We start from the raw sequence: 23,949 nt of genomic DNA, 5'->3' as shown, positions 1-23,949 counted from the left end.
TCATGTATCTGCTAATCTGAAATGCAGCAAATCTCTTTTTATTTTCAGTTGTGCCTATTTCTGTATTGGCACTTAGAAAGTGACATCAGTGACTGCAGATTAGCTTGGGGGAAATTCCATCTTTTACTGTTCTGCCTTAATGCTCAGTGGTAAATTTTGGAGACCTATCAGGTCTTCTGCATATTTACAGTCAGTAGAAATTGCTTAGCTTGGAGATCCACAGGTTGCATCAGGTGGGAAGAGACCCTCAAAGGTCATCTGGTCTGACCTCCCTGCAGTGAAGGGGGACACCTTCAACTAGATCAGGCTGGCCAGGCCACAGATCTTGAATGTCTCCAGGGATGGGGCTTCAACCACATCCCAGGGAATCCTGTTCCAGTATTTTACTCCTCTCATTGTAAAGAACTTCTTCCTTATGTCTACCCTAAATCTATCCTGCCCCAATTTAAAACCATTGTCCCTTTCCTATTGTTACATGCTCTTCTAAACAGTCCTTCCTCTGCCTTCCTGATACTGAAATGCAGCTCTAAGTTCTTCTGGGACCCTTTGCTTCTCCAGGCTGAACAGCCCCAATTCTTTCAGTGTGTCTTTATAGAAGAGGTGTTCCAGCCTTCTGATCATTTCTGTGGCCCTCCTCTGGACCTGTTCCAGCAGGTCTATGTCTCTCTTGTGTTGGGGGTCCCATGGCTAGACATAGTACTCCAGGTGAGGTCTGACCAGAGCAGACTGGCAGAACTGCCTCTCTTGATCTGCTGGCCATGCTTCTTTTGATGCAGTCCAGGATGCAGTTGGGCTTCTGGACTGCAAGTGTGCATTGTTGGCTCATATCCAGCTTCTCATCCACCAGTACTCTCAAGTCCTTTTCTGCAGGGCTGTTTTCAATTTCATCATCCCCCAGCCTGTATTGATATTGAAGGTTGCACTGACCTAGGTGGAGGACCTTGCAGTTTGCCTTGTTGAACCCCATGAGATTTTCCTCACCCCACCTCTCCTGCCTGTTTAGGTCCTTCTGGATGGCATCCCATCCTTCGGTTTTAACAAATTTATTCAAACCTAAACGTCTTATTTTAGCACCCTCTATTTACTAAAGGCCTTAATGTTACAGAGGTACAAACACAGGTTTATGTTGAGATTCAGAGAAATGGTTAATTCAGATCGTGGAGGTGCCAGGGTGTCTAGGCTTGGATTCAGCTGCTGTATTATAACTGCTGGATTTTCTCTGATTATTTCCTCCAGATAATAAGCTTCTATTTCTCCCTTTAAAATTAGCAGGAGCTGCTTGTTTTCTGAGCCCTGAGAAGTAAGGCCATTATCTCAGATGTTCAGCTTCAAAATGCAAACTCTTAACTGTAGGTTTCAAGAGCACAAACTGTTTTATGGCAGCATTTCTTCTGTTGAGTGACTGCACTAATTCCCATAGAGCTCCAGTTTCTAATCAGCTAGTCATCGCTCAGCCAATTCATGATACTCTCAGCTAAAAAACAGGTTTGTCAGAGTAACTCAATGCCTCCACCAAAGTATGTTCAAATATGCAGAACTATTTTAATGTTATGTGAAAAACTGTGTATAAATGAGAACAGAAGAGTCCTTACTCCAGCGCTTACCATAGTCAACATTTTGGAGTTTGCAGCAGACCTAGTGTTACTTCTTTCCCTGTTGTTCTGCTGGATCTCTTCACCAAGGTTTTGTGCTTCACTGAGGTGAAGGCTATAAACACTCTGCTGATGTGTGCCTCTCTCTGTGCCCCTTAAAATTTTGTCTGAGGTTACTTCTTAGGAATAAAGACTTCTTCCGAAGCACTAAGGAGAGCTCAGCATGCTTTGAACATTGCAAGGCTTACATCTGCTGCTCATCAGTTGCAGCAACAGTGTAAACTTTTGTGTAACCTGTAGCTTTTAAAATTCTAATGATATTTTTTTTTTTTTTTGCAGAGCAGCCCAAATGTGCTAGACAGGAGGAAGTATTGCTGCTCTTTGCAGCCTGAGGTTTGAATCACTCTTGCCTGGAGCAATCTTTCTGGGGATTTACCCTCCCCTCCTCTATTTTCAGCTAGCTGAAAGGACAGCCAATCCATGGCTGCGCTGCTGTTTTGTGGTCTGGTGGGTAGGGAGTGCAAGTCACTCGATATGTCATATTAAGTTTCCTGTGATTATGTTGCTTAAATAGTAAACCTGAGCTCTGCTGGTGTAGGTAAGGGATAGGATCCGCATGAGGCAGCTTGGAAACTGCCTGGAAACACGCATGCACCTTCATTGCAACGTTAAAGGACACTAAAGATTAAGTATAATTGAAAAGTTACACTAATAATACAAAAAAGGCTTTTGGTAGTGCCTGTAGTTCTGCTTTTTCTGCTTGTAGCCAGAGCGACTCCTTGTGTCTGGGAGTTCTTGCTGGTTTTGAAACTTTTGTGACCATTTTTAAGGTTGTCCTCAGTAAATACAAGGTCTTGAAAGTTTTCTTTGTTATAGGTGAGGCTTTTGTATGAGCACGTGATAGACGACATTTGTTTTCAGGAACACACTAAACCTTACAGCTAAAAAGGAAGGTTTATTTTCTTGGCATAGAAAATTCACTAGTCAGAAGCCTTAAAACTGGCATAGCAGGAGTAGTAGAAGTTAATCTTTCTGAATGTTAGTAACAACATAGTGACATAGTTTACCTCTGTTTCTGTGACAGATGGCATAAAGAAAGGATCTTCTAGGGTGCAGGTGCACCCTTCATATTTCTTCTTATGGTATCATGGGTATTTCCAGGGTGTTGTGTGCATTAAGTGTGCTGTGACTACTGGCAAGTACTAATGAAGAAAAGCATACAATGGGGGGGAGAGAATGTAATCTTAAAAAATGCACCTGGATTATTTAATTTTTTTTTTCCATCAGAAGTTTGCCATTTCTGCTTAACTGCCTAAGCTGTCTGCTAGGGCTGTCATGAAACTGAGATCTGTGGTATGAGGTTGGTGGGGGAACAAGAAGGGTAAAGCTCTGCTGAGTTAATTAATGTTAACAGTTATGAGTTATCTGCAAGATTCACAGTAGATTACACAGATTGTATTAAGCAGGGTTAATCAGCCTTTTGGATGTTTAAAGGAACACCATTAAGAACTGGCAAGACTGAACATTCTTCCTGTGAGAGTGTTTGCATGTGCAAGTATGTATGTGTGTGAATGCATAGCCTGGATTACCATTGATAAGTAAATTTTGCCTATCAGCTACCACAGGGACATTGGCTGTTTCCTGTTCTGTGTATAGGCAAAGTTGTGGCAGCTGTTGGAAGTGACTTTTTCCTTGCCTTTTTTTTTTTTTTACCTCCATAAGTTTCTTCTTGAATGTGAAATATTTCCCCTGCTGTGCAGTTGCAGCCGTAAGACCTTTGTTATGCTGAGATATTAACTTCTGCCAGAGTTGTGGCTTGGTGGGTTTTCATTGTTAATTTTTAATGTTTTTCTATCTTGTACATGTGTGTGAAACAGAACACGAAGGTGACTAAGCTTTGCAGATGTGTGGAGGATCAGTCCCTCCTAAGGGAGGATTTAATGATTACAGATTTAAAACCTTGTGTTGCACCTTGTGTTGTGTTTTTTTCCATATGTGTTCAAAACGTTTGAGATTTTGCTTTATTTTTAAGGGATCTGTTGGAGCAACTATTTTTTTGTGTCATTTCTCAGACTCAACTTTAGTAAGTGAATTTTCCTGACTCTCAAAGACTAAATTTTATCAAGTACAGAAAGTGTCACACTTTTTCTTTATCGACTTGTTCAGTGTTGTGTGTGTTAAGAAGCCAACTTGTTGCTATGTGTGGTGGGGTAAAATTCCTAATGCTCTTGCTGCTGATCTATGGGACTCAGCTTTTGAACATGGGACAATCTTAATGTGGATCAGATCTAATGGTATTTACAGAAGGATTTTAGCAGGTTTGAGCGGGTATAGTAATTCCAGAGTAATAGTGGGGAGAAGTAGCAGGAATATATATATACACATAACTCTGTGTATATGCATGTAGTTGCATATTTGTATATCTCTTTCTTCTAAAGCACAGTATTTTTGTTAGTATGTAAGAGAAGGTGGCAGCGAGTGAATTTGGTGGGGCTGGGGATGGCACAGAATGGGATCTGAGCCCCCATATCCTGGGGCTGAGGATTTGCTGGGGCTGCCCCAGGTACCTTCTTGGACCTACTTGCTTTGTGTAGCTGCTGAGGGCTAAGCATCCGTGAAGCACCATCCCTTTTTTATCAGGTATCTCCAGGCTGGCAATTTACAAAAGAATGGGATGCCAGGGAAAGGCCTCCTTGGGGTGGGACTGGGAGGGAGGCTCCTCTGTCACCTCCTGGCAGCCTGACCTGGTACTTGCCTCGGTGGGTTATGCCTAACTCGACTTTATTATTGGCAGTAAACTTCGAGAGCAGCCATGTGTCAACTACAAATGACTGCACCTCTTCCCTGTAGGTAGCTGTCCCCCCTCAAAGGTGTGGGGCAGTCACTCCACAGATGGGAGGGCTGTTTGCCGTTCAGAACAAATAAGCACAGGAAATCCAGACAGGGAACGACGAGAAGCCCAAAGGCTATTTTGAGGGCACAGCCCACATTTCCTCTCCTTGCCCTCTCCCATTTTATTCACTATTAGTTTTTACTGCTGCTACTTTCTGTGATCTTTATTTTCTTTTTCTTTTTTTTTTTTTAATGTCAGAAATGGTGATTGACACAGTACATGCTGGGAGCGTTTTCTCTCACAGGAGTGCTTGGGTTACTTTGGGAAAACCACATGAAATTTAGTATGGCTTCTCCACCTGTACAGTGCAAGATGCATTGACCTTCAAAGTCCCTTGCATGTTACCTGCCTGGGGCAATCTGTTGGCTGTAAAGAGAAACAGCACTACCATTTGTGTGTGTAGGAACCATCTGGTCTTGCTTAAGTTTCTCTCCTTGCCCATCTGTAGAAAACAATTTGCAGGCTGTTGATAGAGTGACAAATCTGGTTAGGGACGGGGCATTTGTTGAACTTGTTGATATTGGGTACATTAGATGCTACTGATAATGCAGGTAATATGTTGAGGTAATGATGTTGGATGTAAATTCTGCTTCAAAATAATTGGAAGGCTTGTAACATTAGTCTGTGATTATACTCCTTAAAAATTTCTAGGGGTATTTGACGGGGCTGTGCCTGAACTGTGGGAACTCCCTCCTCTACATTACTAATATTTGAATTTTTGGTGCCCCTGGTAACTGGTTGCTAACTGGTTTGTCTGCAAGTGAGCTCTCAGGGAAGAGAAGGTCAGGTTGTCAGGAGATTGAGAAAGCATCTAATGTAATCGATGAGTAGCATGTATGAGATTGTTTGGTTTTGTTTTAACCTATGGACATTATCAATACAACTTTTTCTTCCCCACGCTTTCCCAACCACCTCATTTGTCCTGTGGCATCTCATTGTCTGGTTAGGCATCCTTGCAGGGTGGGATAGGTTATCACTGTACCCCCTCTGTCATCCTTTCAGACCAGTTGAAAACTTTGCTTTGTATTCCTGTACCTTTGGCTGCTGCTTTTTAAGGCACTGTGTTATGAGGGTAGTGGAATACTGGAACAGGTTGCCCCGGGAGGTTGTTGAGGCCCCACCTCTGGAGGTGCTCAAGGTGAGGTGCCACAGGACTCTGGGCAATCTGATCTAGTTGAGGATGCCCCTGCTGACTGCAGAGGGGGTTGGAGGTCCCTTCCAACCCAGACCATTCTATGATTGTTACTTTGGTGGTCATCTGCTTTTCTGGAGTTCTTGGTGCTTTATTAGAGCCTAGGACTTAACATTGCAGTGTTGAATTTGCAGTGCAGATCTCTTGCTCTGCGTGTCTAAATAAGCCCCACAACTCACCCTATGCTTGCCTTGGATTAATTAATTTTGTGCTGCTTCATGACAGTATAGAAATTGCATTAACAAATCGGTTGCATTTTATGTGAACTAGTACCATGTACCCAGTTAGGTGTTTGCTGAGTCTGTTTTATATTAACATATTAAAAATGAAGAAGTTTTAGAAATACTCATAATAAGAGGAAATGTAGAAACCACATCTTATGCATAACCTTCCTAGAAATGCTTTTGTTGGGTTGGTGTTTGTTTCTTGATGGGAAGCTGTATTTTAATGTTGCAAATTTTAAAATATAATAAATTTCATTGCTCCAGGGCAGTGGGGGAGCTTGTAACTCAGAGCTCTGCCTGGCTGATGTACTTTGGTGTCAGGCTTTGATGCTAAAAGCTGAAATAGACTTTTTTTTCAGTTTCAGAGTTTGATGTGAAAACTTCTGGTGGTGTTAGCCCTGCAAAATATCCTCAGAGCATCTATGGGAAAACTGTTTTCCTTTTAAAACAAGTGAATATGTGTGGTACTGAGTTTCAGAGAATTCAGAAGTGCTTTGAGTCTGCTCTGATGGCCTGTGCCATTTCTTTTTAACGTGTTATGCTAAATTATGGTCCTTAGAGATCACCATAGATTAACTGGAAGTGTGTTGAACAGATGGATTACATTTTAGCTGGTTACATTTGTAATGTCAAGTGACAGCACATTTCGTATTCCCTGTTACTGCATAAACCACCCCAGGACAAATACAGGGTGAAATAAAATAGAAGTCAAGAGTAATTTGTCTGAATGCTGTCATAAACATGCACATTATTTGAAGAGAAGAGTTGAGGATAAATCAATAAGCTTTTTATTTTCAATAAAGTAGGTGAATTAGTCAAAGGTGCTCCTGGCAATAAAAGCAGGAGAACACAGTGCCCCACAATTGGATTTTCTTTTCTTTGGGTCAAATACATATTGCCACTAGGTGCATAGTTGTATGTTGTAGCACAAGTGATTCATCTCAGAGCCAGTGAACCTACGGTAGGAAATTTGCTGCTACATAGCCACTGAATGTTTAATTTTGCATTTTAGAAGTGAGTGGACATTTTTGTCTTCAGTTTGATTAAAAAATAAAATTACTTTTATTTCAATATACATAGAACTTTTGTCATGTGATATAAACAATGTGCACTGTAAACAATTGGCGTTAATCTTAAAGCAAATGCTTTTATCAGGGCTTGCCTTGCCCTCTGATGTCCAGGGTGACTTAGTTCCATACCAACCTGGAGCAGTTGATTTAAACAGCTCATAAAGCAGTGCATGCAGTGGATCACCTTCCACCGCTGCTTGATACTGTTTTTTTCATCAGCATACTGATGCCTTGCACATGTACCTACACAAGCTCATAGTTACAGGAATGTCTCACTATTTATTTTGTACAGGTGGTAGTGGATGAAGTTTTGCTGGGACTTCTGAATCACTCTAATATAAGTAACAAAACCTGGGCCACAACAATGAGTTTGAGTGGATGATTGTGCCTGAGTCCTTTCTAGTTTTTTTGTGTTTTTTTTTTTTTTTTTTTTTTTTTTGGTGGGGTTTTTGTTTGTTTAGGATGCTCTGTTCTGTGCCTTCCAAAGCATGTGTGGGTTTTTGTTCTTTTTTTTTTTTTTAATAAGACCTACTCTTATACACTGTACTTCTACAATGAGTATATTTCTGTCATTTGCTTATTGGCACTCTGCACAGGCTGAGCATAGCTAAGACTAGGTATGATTCCTTCACATCCCCTACCACCGAAATTCCAGCCTATGATTGTCAGAACTGATTATTTTCAGCAGATGAGGCAACAGTTATTTTAGTGACTTACGGATTTCCACTTGAAGAGTCTTTAGGAGTGTGCTTTGTAATTTGCTGGTTTTCAGGGGAAAAAAAATCCCTTTAAAGACAGCTAATCCTCTAGTCCATCGCATAACGAATACAATAGTTGCAGAGATGAGCAAAGTTCTTAATCAAATTTTGTCATGTATATAATTTGTTGGCAGGGAAACAGTGAGTACTGAGTCACACACATAGTGTCATCAGGCGTGCTCACATGGAAGTTGTACATGGAAAACATCTCAATAAAAGACCTGTTTGTGTTTCGCTCCATTGTCATTCGTTACTCTGCAGCAGCTTGTTTCATCTTGTCTGGTCTTTTGTGGGGCCTTGTACAGTTGACAGTCTTGCTATAATTTATTTCCCTGGCACCATTAATAACCCTTCACATAATTACAGTAACATAAAAAAACTTTAAAAAAATAATTATTTTGTATTGGAAGACAAGTGTTTTTTGGTGTGGTAGTTTTCTTTTAAGACAACCTCTTTGTTGAAGGCTGCAGAATAGCTTGTTTTCATTATTAAAACTAAACTGGAAACTTTGAAAAACCTTACTTAAAAACGAACTGCTGTGTCTCATTTTTCTGGTAAAATATATTTTAATGATAAAACTTATTTATTAACCTGGTGTTCACTCTTCATTGGAGTTGTGATCTCACAAAAACTTGAAATCTGCTGTCTCTTGGATTTGGAGCTCACCAGGCCTGGGAAATGCAGCTCCCAGCCTGTCTTTATATTAGCACCCAAAGGGACATTAAGATGTGTAGGAACAGAACTGCCACTCCATCCAGTTTCTGGGAGGCTATGAGCTGGTGCAGATGGGCACTGACTCCTGCTGAGACCTTATCTAAGCATGTAGCGTCTCCTTCAGCCAATGTTTCCCGCTCCAAGGATACTTGTGAGATCAGATCCATGCTGAGGCTATTGGAGAAAGATGTTGGCTGTGCTGCACACACAGAATTCTGCTTAACTTTTCTGCTTCATTGGCCTGAGTTGCAGCTGAAATGTAAGCCGGATTGCCTGTGAGTGTTTGCTCTTACTGGTATAAATAAAGCCGGTGATGATTTTTCCTCATGGGCATTTTAAGGAGGAAAGCACCATTTGGCTCCCAGTCAGCCTGGCAATTAGCATTTTATAGCCAAGCAATATACTTAAATGGAATTGCTTGGCTTGAGCGTTGAATTACAATGGCCAGTAGGCTGCTGTGCTTCTTACATAATTTATTTAGTTCTCTTTCTTGTTTAGGATTCGGGCAGAGGTTAATTTAATTCTGCCTGAGAAGCTGGTAGTTACTCTGTTAATGCTGTGCTCTGCTGCAGTGCAGGGGAAGGTTCTTGCGAGGAGCTTGTATTTGCCTGGTCTCTCAGCCACAGAAAGAACAATTTAACCTGCTCCTTTCCTAGCAATGCGTTCTTTGCAACAGTCATTGGCACTTAAAAATGCAGCCAGAAATAATACCTTGAGACCACTTTATTCCATGCTGATGGAAATGCATCTTAAAGAAGCAAATGTCTAATGGAGAAGTGTAGTATGGACCAAGGAGACTTTGTTCCTATAAAATTACAAGGGGCCCACTTACTCTGTTACAGGTAAATAAAAGGTTAATATATAACCATGGTGATTTGAGAGTGAGAGCTGCCACTGCATCTCTTCTGATGATCAGAGACAGAGAGCAAACATCTGGTGTGTGTGATCTCTTGGAAGGATAAAACGATTAGATAAAATGTTCCTCAGCACTCCAGAAACAAATTAGAAACTTTTAGATGGGGGGAATGAAGATGTTTGTTCATGCTCCTAATGAGCCTAAGTGCTTAACTCAGTGCTTAGAATTTTATCCTGAATCTTGTATGTGTCTTGATTTTTTTCCTAAAGCCCTTGGCTGCTAGAATCAGTGTGGGAGAATTTTGGTGGTGGCTGTCTCTTCCTTTTTTTTTTTTTTTAAGCTCCTTTTTTAGCAAAGTGATTGCAAAGAGCTTGCAAATATGAAGCAAGTGTGCAGCAATAGCTTAAATGCCAGAAGGCTGCTAATGACAACACAGCATTTATTTATTAATATTTAACCTCATGATTTCAAGGTAACTTGATGTTTTTGAATCCTTAGGGTACCAGTCCTGGAGTGCATAGCTGCTATCAGCAAATCTGAGCTTTGACTTAGGCAGTATCCTTCTTGTTTCTCAGATCTGCTGGCAGTCTTCATGCCCCACATCTCTGCAGGCAGGCACAGCAGAGAGAGAGCAATCAAGGGTTGTACACCCAGTTCAGCTTTCATTTAGAAAGCCCTCCCTATCATGTAACTCTGCAAGCAGAAACCTTCCTGGGGTTTGTTTACTCAGTTTGAGGTTCTGACTCTAGTGTAAAACCTGGCTGCTGAACTTTATATTTTGTGATAGTGGTGTTGACCTGCTAACTAGAAGCACCCATCAGTACTGTCAAAAGAGCTAAGATTTTTGGACAAATCTCTTCATCTCTTAAAATATCCAGATCTTTGGCAGAGGAGCACTTCAGGCATGTACAGATGGTGATTTGTTCTGCATTCAATTCCTTAAATAACACTTCCGATACTGACATGTTTTCATGAAAATTTCATTAGCAACAATAGAAGAAGGGGAAAAAAGGCAAACAGTAGACCGAAGGAGGTGATTCCTGACTTGCAGCAGCTGGCCTCTGAGTTGGTTAATGGTCTAGGTGTAAAGCTGGCAGCTCAGACCCTAATTGTTCTAATAATCAGGGAAATTGTTCCCATATGTTGTTGCTGTAACCTTTACTGTTTTAACCAGGCTTTAATTGTGCCGTAAAAATGATTAAAAGGTTTCTCACAGGAGGAATTAATTTTTTTTCCACTTGTACAGTTGATTTACAGAGTACTGTGGTTTTTTTGTGTGCTACTTAATGTTTCAAAACCCTGCTTTGCTCTCCAGCAGCTTCTCCCTAGCCATGCTGGCCACCTGAAGCAGGAGACACACACCATCTCTGCCTCTGCTGTGGTGTCTTGCCAGCCATGCTTGATTTGAAGCATAACAGCATCCTTTTATATAATACAGTAACTTGCTGCCCTTGTGGAGAAATACTGCATTTTATTACAGAATGTTAGGGGTTGGAAGGGACCTCAAAAGATCATCTAGTCCAACCCCCTTGCCAAAGCAGGATCACCTATACCAGATCATACCCCCATCCAGGTGGGTCTTGAATATCTCTAGAGAGCGAGACTCCACAACCCCTCTGGGCAGCCTGTTCCAGTGTTCTGTCACCTTCACAGTGAAAAAAACTTGTCTTTATGTTTCCATGGAACTTCCTATGCCTCAACTTCCACCCATTGCTCCTTGTCCGGACACTGGGCATCACCAAGAAGAGCCTGGCTCCATCTTCTTGGCACTCACCCTTTACATATTTGTGAGCATTAAGAAGGTCACCCTTTAGTCTCCTTTTCTCCACGCTAAAGAGTCCCAGCTCCTTCAGTCTCCCCTCATAAGGGAGATGTTCCATTCCCTTAATCATTTTTGTGGCTCTGTGCTGGACTCGTTGAAGCAATTCCCTGAGGGGCCCAGGCCTGGACACAATGCTCCAGATGCAGCTTCACCAGGACAGAGTAGAGGGGGGGAAGAACCTCTCTTGACCTACTGACCTCACCCCTTCTAATACCCCAGAATGGCATTGGCCTTCTTGGCCACAAGAGCACATTGCTGGCGCATGGTTAACCTTCCATCCACTAGGACCCCCAGGTCCTTTTCCTCTTCACTGCTCTCCACCAGGTCAGTCCCCAGCCTATGCTGATAGGTTTGTCAGTGTAAGAGCTTTTAGCTAACGCATTTATGTCCTGCTTATGGCTGTGTGAGCGAATGGTTCATTGGTACATCTCTTGTTATCAGAGGGTAGTTTGTTACACTTGACGCAACTATTCCTGTCTTGAAAAAGGAGGACAATGACATTGACCTTTGTTTAGTGTGTTGAGATCTACTGGTGAACTGTGCTACATAATGGATAGGTATTTTCACAATCGCTTATTGGAAGGTGAAGGTGTTTAGAACAGTAAAGACAGTTATCTGTTAAATTATTTATTTTAAAAACAGCTCAGTCTTTGAATTAAGAAATCACTCCTCACAGGCCATTTCAGTTTGTATTCAGTGACTGTCAGATTCTTGCCAGAAAATACCAAAGTTCAGATGGCTACAAAGGGCATTCAGTTGAGGTTATGGTGGATGGTATACTCAAATAATTTTAGAGAAGAAGCTCATGGGAATGTTAATAGCATAAAGGTTAGCTGTAATGTCTTTTGTGTCTGCCAGTTAAATAGCTAGTGATCTGATGATTACACAAAGACAACGCAAATTCCTTATGCATTCCTGCCTTCATGCCACTCCACACGCTGGGTGACTGCAGACAGAGTTCTTTCTCTTTTTTGCCATGGAAATTGCTGGTTAAAGCTCAATACTTTACTTTATGCAAATTCTGATTTCCCCCCCACCCCTTCCTTGCAGTCTCATGCCATGCCGTATTGTCATAGCAGATATTGCAGTCCAGCCATCTGCTGTTAAATTGAATAAGCTTTGCACCTGTTTTGGTAACAGGTGCAAACAAATGTTTTTTAATTACTCAAATGCATTTAGCTAATGACTCAACATAGTGGTTATCTGCATTAGCCAAACTTCACATGGCATGGAGCTCTTTAGAGCTTCTTTCTTGACAGCACTGAAAACCCCATCAGCTGTGACACTGAGATATTTCTGCTTTATCCAACAGAGAAACTGCTGAGTATGTTTTGGACATGGATTAGATGAAAAAAAAAATGTGTTATGTTCAAAACTTTTAAAAGAATATCCATTCTGATGACTTATCAAATGCTACAGGCTCACTGAAATATTTCCTCTCTCAATCAGGCCTAATTTCCCTACTATGATAACTCTGAAAGCAGAGAAATAACAATGAGGTAACTCTGAGGGGAAGTGTTTGGGTGAATGGGTGATTGTTTCAGGAAGCTCATTTCTGTGCTGGATGGCAGCACTTGTTCCCCTGGCTCTGAATACTCTGCAACTATCAATGCCTGTGCCCTCCCAGTGGCCTAGAGGTGGGCTGGGAAAGGGAGACAAGCAGGGAGAAAGGCACCTGCCAAACGTTTGGTAGTGTTGTATGTGCGAACCTTTGCTTCTTGAATCCCAGCACAGTGTTCTAATCACACAACCATTTTCCTTCTAGGCTTTTAATGTGAAACAATTTCCTGCAATATGTTTTATTTAGATCATTACAAGTCAGTGCTGGTAACTGCAGGTTAAAGCTGACAACTGTACCCCTGAGCTCTTTATGTTACCGAAGTGCATGGCTGATTGCATTGCTATGCAGAATCCTCTTTGCAATGTATTTATTTGTTCACCTTTGAGCATTTTGCCAGCCCCAGGGCTTGTAACCTTTCCTCTCTTTTAAGCCTGTTCTGTCAATTCTGAGTAGCTTCAGGCAGCCAAGAAATGCAGCTCTTTTCCCTTGTTTCCCCTGAAATAAAATTACCTTTAAATGAGGTTCATGCATAAGTCTGGTTTACTTCCCATTAAAAAAATGCAAACAGATAACAAACTTTTAATTCAGTCTCTCTGAGCAGTGCTAGATGCCTGCTCAAGAGTTTTCCACTACAACCACTTACCCATGAAATAATTTGACCAATTATTTGAATTACTCAAACTTTACAGATTGACTTGGGTACCTCTGAACCAGCTGCGTTTATACACCCTGAAACAGCAGCTGTATGATGAACATCAAATGAATACAGGTCATGCCTAGGGTAAAGGCATGACTGATGGGTGTGCCTGGCATGGCTGTGATTTACTCTGATTAGTGCCATGGGACTTTTAAGTTCTATATTCGTCATTGTTAAAAGAGATGCTTAGTGTATGTTAACAGTGCAACTTGATGCCATCTTCAAATACTGATTTCTCTCTCAACTTGGGCTTCCTCTTGTGACCTCTGACTTGCCCGTACATTAAAAGCCTTGTAATCAATGGAGCTCTGTGGTGTGATTTATTTGGATTCCTTCACACTGAATTTTGCCTGTTCTTTCTTGTTTAGGAGGTCCTCCAGCAGCTGATTGTAATGAATTTACCAAATGTTTTAATGATTGGCAAAGATCCTCTTTCCGGTGAGTAGTTTAAGTTCTTCACTTCCCTCCTCTAAAGTGCTAAGTAAAATTTGTATTTGCTTTTATTTCTTAAATTAGAATAGAATCAATTAGGGTGGAAAAGATGTTTAAGAACATTGAGTCCAACTGTTAACCTAGCACTGCTAAATCTACCATGAAACCACATAAAACATGTCCCTAAGTGTCACATCTACATGTCTTTCACATGCCTCCAGAGATAATGCCTGGGCTGCCTGTTCCAGTGCTTTACAACCCTTTTAGTGAAGAATTTTTTCTTAACATCCAGATGGTTGTCCTATATGTGTTCAGCTGTGGCAATACATGCACACCAGAAGAGCCTTGCAGAATTGCCCTAAAGTGTGAAGGAACTGTAGCAAATAATGTGTGGCAAGAATATGTGAAGATAGAGAAAAGTACATATGAGAGTTGGAAAAAGCAAAGAAGAGAATGAACAAAGAGAAAAACATCTATCTGGCCATGCTGTCTAAGCAAGGAATCTGTTACATGAGGTATCACATCAAAAGTGATCTAGAAGCCAGTGAGCTCATGTTCAGAGTCTGATATCTTTGGTGAGACAAAATGACAGCTGTTTTGCCTGTAAAGTACGTTAACTTCTCCTGAGAACCACATTTCTGAAATGAAAGGTTTTGCTTTCTAGACAGGTAGATAATTCTAGATAGAATTATCTCTGCTTTATCCCCATGCTAGTGCCAAACAAAATGTATTTGTTTTCACCAAAGAAGGAAAACTTGAGCAGACCTTGTTAGCAGTGATGAGGAGTGACATGGTAATCAACAGCTCCAGAACAGACAAATGACAGACTTGGCAGAAGATTCTACTTTCCTTGGTCTTAGCAGCAGTAGTGTGTGTATGCGTGGGGAAAAAAAAGGGTTTATATCAGAAAGAATATTTATTTACAGGTGTTGAATCATTGACGCATGTAGTCATGGCCCTTTGAAGTAAAATCAAGCTGAGAGGAAGACATCCACTCCTTCAGCATGCAGATTTAAGTCTGCAATGCCAGCCTTAATTCTACTGTACATGCTGCTGTTGTGGGTAAAGAAGAAAACAGAAATTCAAGAGCTGTTGCTTTTCTGTCATATGGGCAATGGGCAGAGCCTGAGCTGCTCGTGTCAAGAATGCTAGTGAATAGAGGTGTCTGGGCCAACAAGGCAGTGTTTCTGCTGGTGAAACGTCAATGGAAAAAGCTGCTGGTTTCTTGTTGGGGCCATTCCTGAGCGACAGCTGGCAGCAGATTCATAATGCAGCAACCACAGCGTTGGTTCCTGGGAAAGCTGAACACTTGAAAGCTGTCCTATATTTGGCTATAATTTCCCGTCATTGAGCTGCTGTTTTGTTAGCATCATGGTTCTGTCTTTCTTTGAAGAAAGTACTTGATGTGTCTCTTGTATGAGGACGGACTGAAAGAGTTGGGGCTGTTCAGTCTGGAGAAGAGAAGGCTCTGAGGTGACCTTATTGTGGCCTTCCAGTATCTGAAGGGGGCCTACAAGAAAGCTGGGGAGGGACTTTTTAGGATATCAGGTAGTGACAAGACTAGGGGGAATGGAATAAAGCTGGAAGTGGGGAGATTCAGGCTGGACGTGAGGAAGAAGTTCTTCCCCATGAGAGTGGTGAGAGCCTGGAATGTGTTGTCCAGGGAGGTGGTTGAGGCCCCATCCCTGGAGGTGTTTAAGGCCAGGCTGGATGAGGCTCTGGCCAGCCTGATCTAGTGTGAGGTGTCCCTGCCCATGGCAGGGGGGTTGGAACTGGGTGATCCTTGTGGTCCCTTCCAACCCTGACTGATTCTATGATTCTAAAAAAGACATTGGTCATCCATGTGTTCCTGTCTTCCATCTCCTTTAATTACAGCCAGAAAATTTGCTTCACTTTCTGACATCTTGTAAAATGTGGTGGCTTGTTTTTGTTTGGGTTTTGGGTGGTGGTTTGTTTGTGGGTGGGGGTTTTTGTTGGTTTGTTTTTTAACATGGTCTTTTAAAATTTGCTGTATTGCTGTATGATTGATTATCATTGCTATTATTCAGAGGATGGGAAGAGAGGATAAAGAATGCCTAAAATTAATGGTGTATGTGTTTAAAAATATTAAGTTCTTGTTTAGTAATATTGTATCATGGCTTTGAGAACTAGTCCAGTTTAGCCACTACAGAGGAAGGTGGTGAACAAAAAAAGACTTGAGATGCACTTGCTCCAAAGAATGTATTCAAAGAGGAGAATGTCTGAGGAATAGAATTTCAAGAGAAGCTCATCTTCAGCTTACTCTTTGGTAGGTGCTCTCTGGTAAGATGTGCTGAAGAAATGGTTAGAGATGTCACACCTAACAGAGAAGGTGAGAACTAGAATTTCTTTCAGAAAGAGGAGCCTGGCAAAGAGCTGACAGGAAGCTCAGAAAGAGAGGGTACAGGGTAGAGAAGGCTGGTGAGAAGTTAATAATACCAATGAGAAAAATTGAATGAAGGAGCAAGATGTGGTGAGCAATGATCGGGTGACTGTCAGATTGATGTCTTTGTTACTGAGTTTCTTGCAGGGAGAGAAGCGAGGGGAAGGCAGGGATGCTTGGGAGTATTAAAAAAAACATGAAATGAGAGATTCTATCAGTGAGAGAACTAAAGGAGGGCTGCAGATTGAATGGAGATGTGAGGACAAAGTCATCAGCATGGGCAACAGTGGCTTGAGTATGGAGAAGCCCCAGGTAAAGCTGAAAGAAAGGAGGAGGCTGGGGATAACAATGGTATGGGGAGAAGAGGTAGTGGATGCAGCAATTGGAGGGAGGAAGTGTTTTAAACCAGCAAGAGTGGTAGAGGAGAAACCTCTCTCTATGTCAGTAATAACAGTGAAGGACAGAGATTGAGAGAGGAGGAGTGTCTTGGAGGGGGCATCTGCAGTGGTGAGCAATGTGGAGAGCAGCTGGAGGTGCAGACGGTCTGCAAGGCTGGAGTGGATCTGAGATGAAATCCCAGTTTTACCATCCCCTCCTGTCCACAGGTTATCTGAAAGGTCCCTCTTGACCTTAGGAAGAAAAGTTGATCCCCTGATCACATTTCTGGAACAAATACAGTGTTGCTTTGTATGGTTTGAGCTTGGAAAGTTCTTAATGACTATATTGACTCAGAAGGTCCAAGACTGTTAGGTAATTCAATATGATTAACCATGTAACAATGTCAGTGACTTACCCCTTGTAACAAGTCCACATGATGCGTCTCAGTGCTTGTTTTCAGAACAGTCTGTTCATCAGTGCTGTCTGCAAATTTTACTTTTCCATCTAAAACACCATTGAAAGTGATGTTACATGTATTAAATGATCAACTGAACAGCTGTTCTGGCTGTTTAGCTCCCCTTCAGGATTCAGCAGTTGGTATTATTAAGGGCTTCTGCAACTGTACTTTGAGCATGAGACTATTAGAAAAATGGAGGTGCCACCACTAAAAATGCAGTAGCAGTTGGGTGTTTGCAGAATAATATACCTGGCTGCTGGGTTTAGGAGCTTTACTTGCTTTCATGTCCTTTAAATAATTTTGTTCCAGGCCATGGCAATTTTACTGACTTCAGTTCATTTGGCCATGGACTTAAAAATTGCAGAAATATTTGTGAGAAGATGAAGACTTTGACTGTTTGTTAAAACATAGGGAGCTGAAAAGAAACTTCAAAGTTTAATTTGAGGACTGACAGAAGTCTCACAAGAATCTGACTTGCAGAATGATGCAGCTGATGTTACAGTATTTGTTTTTTTTCACTGCTCTGTACAGTAGACAGCTCCCACTGTTAAAGTTTCTCCTTCCTTTTTTTTTTCCTTGCCAAACAGCTTTTTTTAGTTCATTACTGCACCAAAAATCCCCCTGTGTTCAGTATGAGAATCATTAACATATTTATCATCTAAACATAAATCATCTCTGGTTTTAGCATGCCTTAAAAATGGCCATACAAGGAATATTATACAGCACTGGTCCTGAACTGGATGTTCAGAGGTGGTGTTGAAATTCTTGGTTTCTAGACATGCATAGTTTAACACAGCTAGTGGCTGTGCTTGGAAACTGTGGACAATCCTTTCAAACAGTCATAGTTAGCTAAGGGGTTGAGGATTTTAATTTTTGCACTCCAAGAATGGAAACAAGGTTTTATTTGCCTGAACTAGGCTCATTTCTGTCTCTTCAGAAAAACTTTGCTATTTAGATCTGGTTTTCAAATCACTTGAGTGGGAGAGCCCAAAATCCCTGCTAGCAAATCTATACAGAAACTAATGTTCATTAAAATCCTAAAAGATGTCTACTGTCACTGGGGTGTTTTTTCATGTCTGATTTCCTTCCTTGTTTTGTTTTACAGTCCTGCAGAGGCTCAGATGTCATAAAATATGAAGTTAATAACAAAACACTGCTGCAATAGTGTAAATATAGCATTCAAGTTTTTTCCCACTCAGAATGTTGCTACAGTTGGGAAAAATGGAACTTGTGTGCCTTCCCCACCTTCTCTGCACATCCAGAGGCCACTGTATGTAGCACTGCATACACTGGTGCTCTGTTTCTGCTGCATGAATGTTGAAGCAGAAATGTGGAGAAAATAGCACAAGCTCAAGGTTTCACATGCTTGGGCTCCCTTGTTCCTGTTTTCGCTGATATCTTTCCTACACCTCTTATGTATTCTCTCTGTACCTTGATCCTCCTGGTGGTTGTTCAGTCTCATAATCCCTTTGCCTGGCTTCTCCCTGAGTCCTGCCATCTGTTTCCCATCCTCATGCCCATCCTCAGTTGGCCTGTGAGAGCAGAGGGGTGGTCTCCTGGCTGGCACAGGGAGGCTTCCAGGATCACAGGTGGTACTTGGGCTTTCCCTCCTTTTATCTTCCAGAAGACCCACTGGCCTTCTTTCACAGTTGAAAGCAAATGGTCTTTCTGCAAATCCCCCACGTGGCTGGCTCCATTACAGGCCCAAACACATGGCTGAGAGGACCTGCCCTGGAATTTTTGAAAAAGTGTAAAAGAAAAGAAAAAAGGCGGGGGTTTGTTTGGCTTCAGTTTGTTTTTAATTAGCACCTTTCCATTTAAGTGCTTGTTTGAATCCTGTCTGTTTGTTTCAGCTTGTCTTCCAGGAGCTGCCCCAAACCTAAGCATTTGCATCCTACATGGTGAGAGGACACTGTCCTGGTAGAGTCAGCTAATAAGCATGGGTGGATGCAGCAAGCTTTCTTCCCGGTTGACTCGGGAGGACTTTTGTCATCCCAGGGAGCCAACACAGGGAAGCCTGCTTACAGAGTTGCACAAGGAACTTTACTACTGTAGTATATTAGCACAAACCAAGCCTTTTTGAAAAACACCACAGAATCATTCACTTTTCAGGAGGCATGACTGAACTGGGGTAAAGATTGCTTGCTGTTGTTCAACATGCATTACAGCACTGTGAGTGCAGAACTTACTTGCTGCTCTCTGTAGAAATCCTAGGTGTACTTCTGATTCACTTAGTAACCTTGGATGCTCCATGTAAGTGTGTGGTTTCTCAGCTCTCCTGTGGGGGAGAAGAAAGGAGAGAAAAGCTATTATTAAATCCCTTTCTGGCTCATTCTGAGGTTTAATTGAAAATTCTCTCTAAAGCACTTCAGATTGGTAGAGAACTTTTTTCACACTCTTACCTCATTTCTTGTAAATGTCTCCTGTAAGTAATGTTATTCTATGGGGCTTTCAAATGTTGCTCAGACCTAGCTTGAGTATGAGTGATCTCAGAGTGCCTTAATGCCAACAAACTGTCTCTGCGCAATGGAAAACAACTTCCAAATGAAAGCTAGGTTAGGTCTTTATAACAGTCACACATGATCTTCTGAAACACTTGTATGGCTGACAGAGTAGGCCTGCTAAGACCTTTCAAACATCAAAGTGTTTCTAGTGGGTAGTACAATCTCGTTTTTATTGCATGTGCATAGTATATCTGCAAGCATAAAATAATTTATTTTAAAAAGAAATCTTGGAACAATCCTGACAGCTAAGATTTCTGTGAAAGCTGCTAATGGGAAAACCAGACTGCCAAATGCTATCTTTAAAACAGTAGCAAATTAATAATCTTGTGATTACCTTGAGTCTCTTGATTTCTCACTTTTTGCTATAAACTGATTTTTTCTTCCCTCCCCGTGGGTCTTGCCATGTCTGCCTCAGTGGCTTTTCCTGATGGGAAGGCTCAAGTTGGGACAAGGTCTTGGAGTGGAGTTTCCAGGCCTGGTCAGTCTCTGGTAGGAGAACAGAATTGACCTTGCTAAGTCGCTCTGCAGTAATAGCTGAAGGTGTTTCACCAGCATCACTGGTACCATCTGTTACCTTGTGGAGAGAAGAGCAACACCTACTGCCTTCAGTGCAGAGGTAAAGTGTGGGTTAAATGGCTTAAGTAGCTGGTATATCTTTAGGGTGGTATAGATGCTTCCAGTGTTGTAAAGTATCCTTGATGTTTTCTAAATGGTTTGGGATTTCACTAGGCTCACCCTGAGGATAACTGTGATGCCATGGTGAACAGATTGGAATTTGTGGTCAACAGACTGAGGCGCTCAGAGCACACAAGGGTTAGAGCACTTGTCTAATGTGATCCACAGCAAGCAGCCTGGTTACTCCTTTACTCTCATGGAAAAGATGTTCTGCCCTGAATAAGCTTGGGAGAATGAGGCACATGCACTCGAGTCACTTGTTCTCCATAACTTGGTAACTTGCGCTCTCATCCCCCAGGCATGCTCTACGTTTAGTCTCTGGTCTGTATCAACTCTGAAGCTGATGCAGAAAGTAACTGCAATGCTGAAACGCTAACGAGAACTCAGTTTTGTGAAAGAATATCTCTTGACCAAACTGAAGTATCTTCTTGGGCTACTGCCCTCAAAGGAACTGTTCAGGAAGTAACAAATATCTTTGTGTTGTTGCTGAGGGGTTTGCTTTATTACACTGTGTGCATTTAAGGTTGCGTTATTCAGAGTCTTACAGAACAAAGAAACTTTCACAGACTGAAAGGTTATTTGTAAATGGTAATTTTTCAGAACAGAGCAAGCCATGTATGCTGCTAGATACAGGGGAGAGGAGTAAGAATGATTATATGTCTTCCAAAGACAGGTTTTAAATATTCTGCAGGGAAGTAAATCAATATTATATTTATGGTGTGCAAACTGCACATTTTAAATATGTCTATCTCTTCAGAAGAGAACAATTCCTGCTTGCAGAATCTTAATGATTGGTAACGTGGGACCTGGATATTGAGAATTCTAGTGTTGATTTATATGGCATACTGATAATTTCTGGAGGGAATTCTTGAAATATTTTAAAGATAACGTTCCTAAAAGTTGCTGAAAAAATGTTTAACAAATAAGCTACATTTAAAGACTGGTGTAGGGCATTTCTGTGCCCTAAAATCAGAAACAAAGTTATTTCCTAAGCAGCTGGTACATGGCTGCTCTAGTGTGCAAGGTTGTGAGAATGGAAATAAGCTGCATGTAATGTAGGTCAGTGTGCCTTTGTGCATCTGGGGGGCTTTGGCAGCCTGATGAGCCAGTTTTCTAGTTCCTTGGCCCTGGGTCCTGTACGTGCCTCTAACCTTCTGCCAGCGCAGCCTTACAAGGACATGGTGTTGGTGGAGGAGCACAGTTGCAATCAGAAATTATTATCTGCTTAGTGATATGAGCAATTGAGCGCTCAAGTAAAACAGTGTATAAAGTGAAATCCTTTCTCCTGCATTTGTACACTGTCAGGATACATGCAGATGAATAGGGATGAGAGAAGGCTAAATGTGGCCTGTTTCTTTCTCCTTCTCTTCCCTCAGTGTGAATGAGGGCAAGCTTTTATCTAAACTGACCTCCATAATGACTTACTTCCTCATCAAAGCTATTTGTCTTCCATCTCCCTTTGACTAACTTAGATACACGTATTTTTCTTTACCACCCAACAATGCCCACATAAATTTTGTTGAAACAAGACCTGAAGTTGGCTCAAAGCCTCACCAGTTCCCCTTATGCAGCTTTGGTAACCTTAGGAGGGGGGTGGCAGGGCTGGCTGCTGGTTGCGGCATGATACACTGTAGTTACAACTTGCATGTGTCTCCTCCCCATCACAGCTCCCCAAGCATATGGTTAGCTGCATATCCTCCCTTCTGCATGGCTCATTTTTTACCCTTCTTAGCACATGGGGTTTGCGCTTCAAAGTGTGAAGAGGCTTTGATGCAGAACAGAGACAGAATTCATTTGCTAAAATATCTCTTGGAGAGACTTGGATGTGCAAGGAATGGCATTCAGCTTTGGGAAGTCCAAGTGGCAATTATTCTATGGACAGAGGATTTAGGACAATTTCTTTGCAAGAATCCTCCTTTACTTCTGTTTTTGGAGGGAGGGAAGAAGTGGTGGTGGTTTTGTGGTTGGTTTTGTACCCTCGTTAATTAGAAAACAAAGGATGAGCATTGGGCATATGTGTTGAGCTACTTTAAAAGGCATTTTGGTTTTTTTTTTTCCTGCATTGATCAGAAAAGCTTCAGAAAATGTGAGGATAGCACATCAAGGAATAAGACTTGCTGGGTTTGGGATTTTAAACTAATCCATAAGAATGGTATTTTTACGTGGCGTGTTTGGTGACATTATAATGGGCACATACATATTGCTCAGGCACTTGTTCAAGTATCTCATTGCTGTTTTCAGGGGGATATTTTGGAGAGGTATTTGTTGTACATATGTACTGATGCCCTTTTTTCCTTTATAGGTAAAAGTATGGATGAAATTAAGAAGCTGCTTTTGTTGGTTCTGGGATGTGCTGTGCAGGTGAACATTCATTAAAGACTTGAAAAATAAATTTTTAATTTTTTTTTTTAAAGTCTTATTTTTTTTGTCTGGACTGAGGAAATCAACCCAAAGATCAGTGCTATATGAACAAATATCCAGCTCAAGACAGCATGTGAGCTGAAACTGTGAGAAGACACAATAGGTGAATGAAAGAAATGCCAGGGAAAAGGAAGCACATTTTGTGATAGCAATAGCCGCAATTTTTTTGCCAGTGCTTACTCAGCCACAGTAGTACTAAGGAGAGATAAACTTTCAACAGTGTTCTTGATATCAAGACTGTTGTTGGTTTATTCTTTTACTGTGCTAAAATAGAGAATGGAACAATGTTTATTAATGCTGAACAAACAGATAAGTGAACAATTTAAATATTTAATTAATCCCGATTTTATTTGCATAATCTTCTAACTGAATACTACATGTACGAAATGCAACATTTATAGATACTTTGTGTATCTATGTGGGAATTTTTTTTTGTTTATTAAAATAAATAGACAGGCAGTGTATATGGGAAGCTCCCCAGAAATGTACAGCAGTTACCAGATAAAGAAATCAGTGTTCTGCCAACCAAACCTCTGTGGCAGTAAACAAAAGACGCTGGCCTTTGCTTATAATTGACCTTGTTTGTAGATCTGTGTAGTGGTTTTGTTACGCCTTAGGACACTTACTCTGCTCAGCTATGTCAAGTCAATTATGTCAGGGTAAAGCTGTCTACATATGGCCACTCTGAGCTATCTTAGTGTTGCATTGCAGCACAAAGAATAAAGGTTGGATTTGGCGAACTGCTGTGCGTCCTCAGGCCCCATTTATGGGTCTGAGATTCTTCATAATGAAAGGAATGGTCGAAACTCAAAACCAGGCCCCGAAAGAACTCTCTAAATGAGGTTAAAAAAGACCTCTTTGCTTAAAAAAAGTAATGCTTAACTTGTCTACAATGCAAAGTTGTTACAAGAAGCCAATAATGTTGGTAGTGTATAATCACAGATCTACAGATAACAGATATATCTCTTTTAAAGCCTTAAATAATAAAATTTATTAAAGTTTGTTTGTCTGAAATGTCCAGAATGTTTCCCAAACCCATTTTTTTATCCAAAGTGCAGGTTGATTTGCTGCCACAAGCAACTTTATACATTGATGTGAGTAGTGTCTAAAGTGATGTGTCTATTTTCATTGCCAACACCGAGGAAAATACAAGCACCAAAGCAGACAGGTGAAATGGTGCAATGTAAATGTAGGTTTACATTTGAGCAGCTCCATTAATGAAGCTGTGATGATTTCCTCCGGCTGCCACCCCACCTCTTGATCTCATTGCTTGTTCAACTTGTTTTTAAAGAGCAAATTCAG

General features: G+C 41.3%; 1 protein-coding gene across 1 annotated transcript in view; it reads left to right on the top strand.

The window, feature by feature from the left end:
• CCDC88C (coiled-coil domain containing 88C) overlaps window positions 1-23,949 on the top strand; it is a 90,654-nt gene that overhangs the window by 22,477 nt on the left and 44,228 nt on the right. The window contains exons 4-5 of the mRNA XM_054400029.1: window positions 13,748-13,817; window positions 22,529-22,587. Coding sequence (XP_054256004.1) covers window positions 13,748-13,817; window positions 22,529-22,587 — 129 coding nt within the window. The remainder of the gene's footprint in view (window positions 1-13,747; window positions 13,818-22,528; window positions 22,588-23,949) is intronic.

Source organism: Indicator indicator, chromosome 4 (genome assembly GCF_027791375.1).
Source record: "Indicator indicator isolate 239-I01 chromosome 4, UM_Iind_1.1, whole genome shotgun sequence".
NCBI classification, from domain to species: Eukaryota; Metazoa; Chordata; class Aves; order Piciformes; family Indicatoridae; genus Indicator; species Indicator indicator.
The sequence above is the reverse complement of the archived record's forward strand: the minus strand, read 5'-3'. Positions and strand labels throughout refer to the sequence as shown.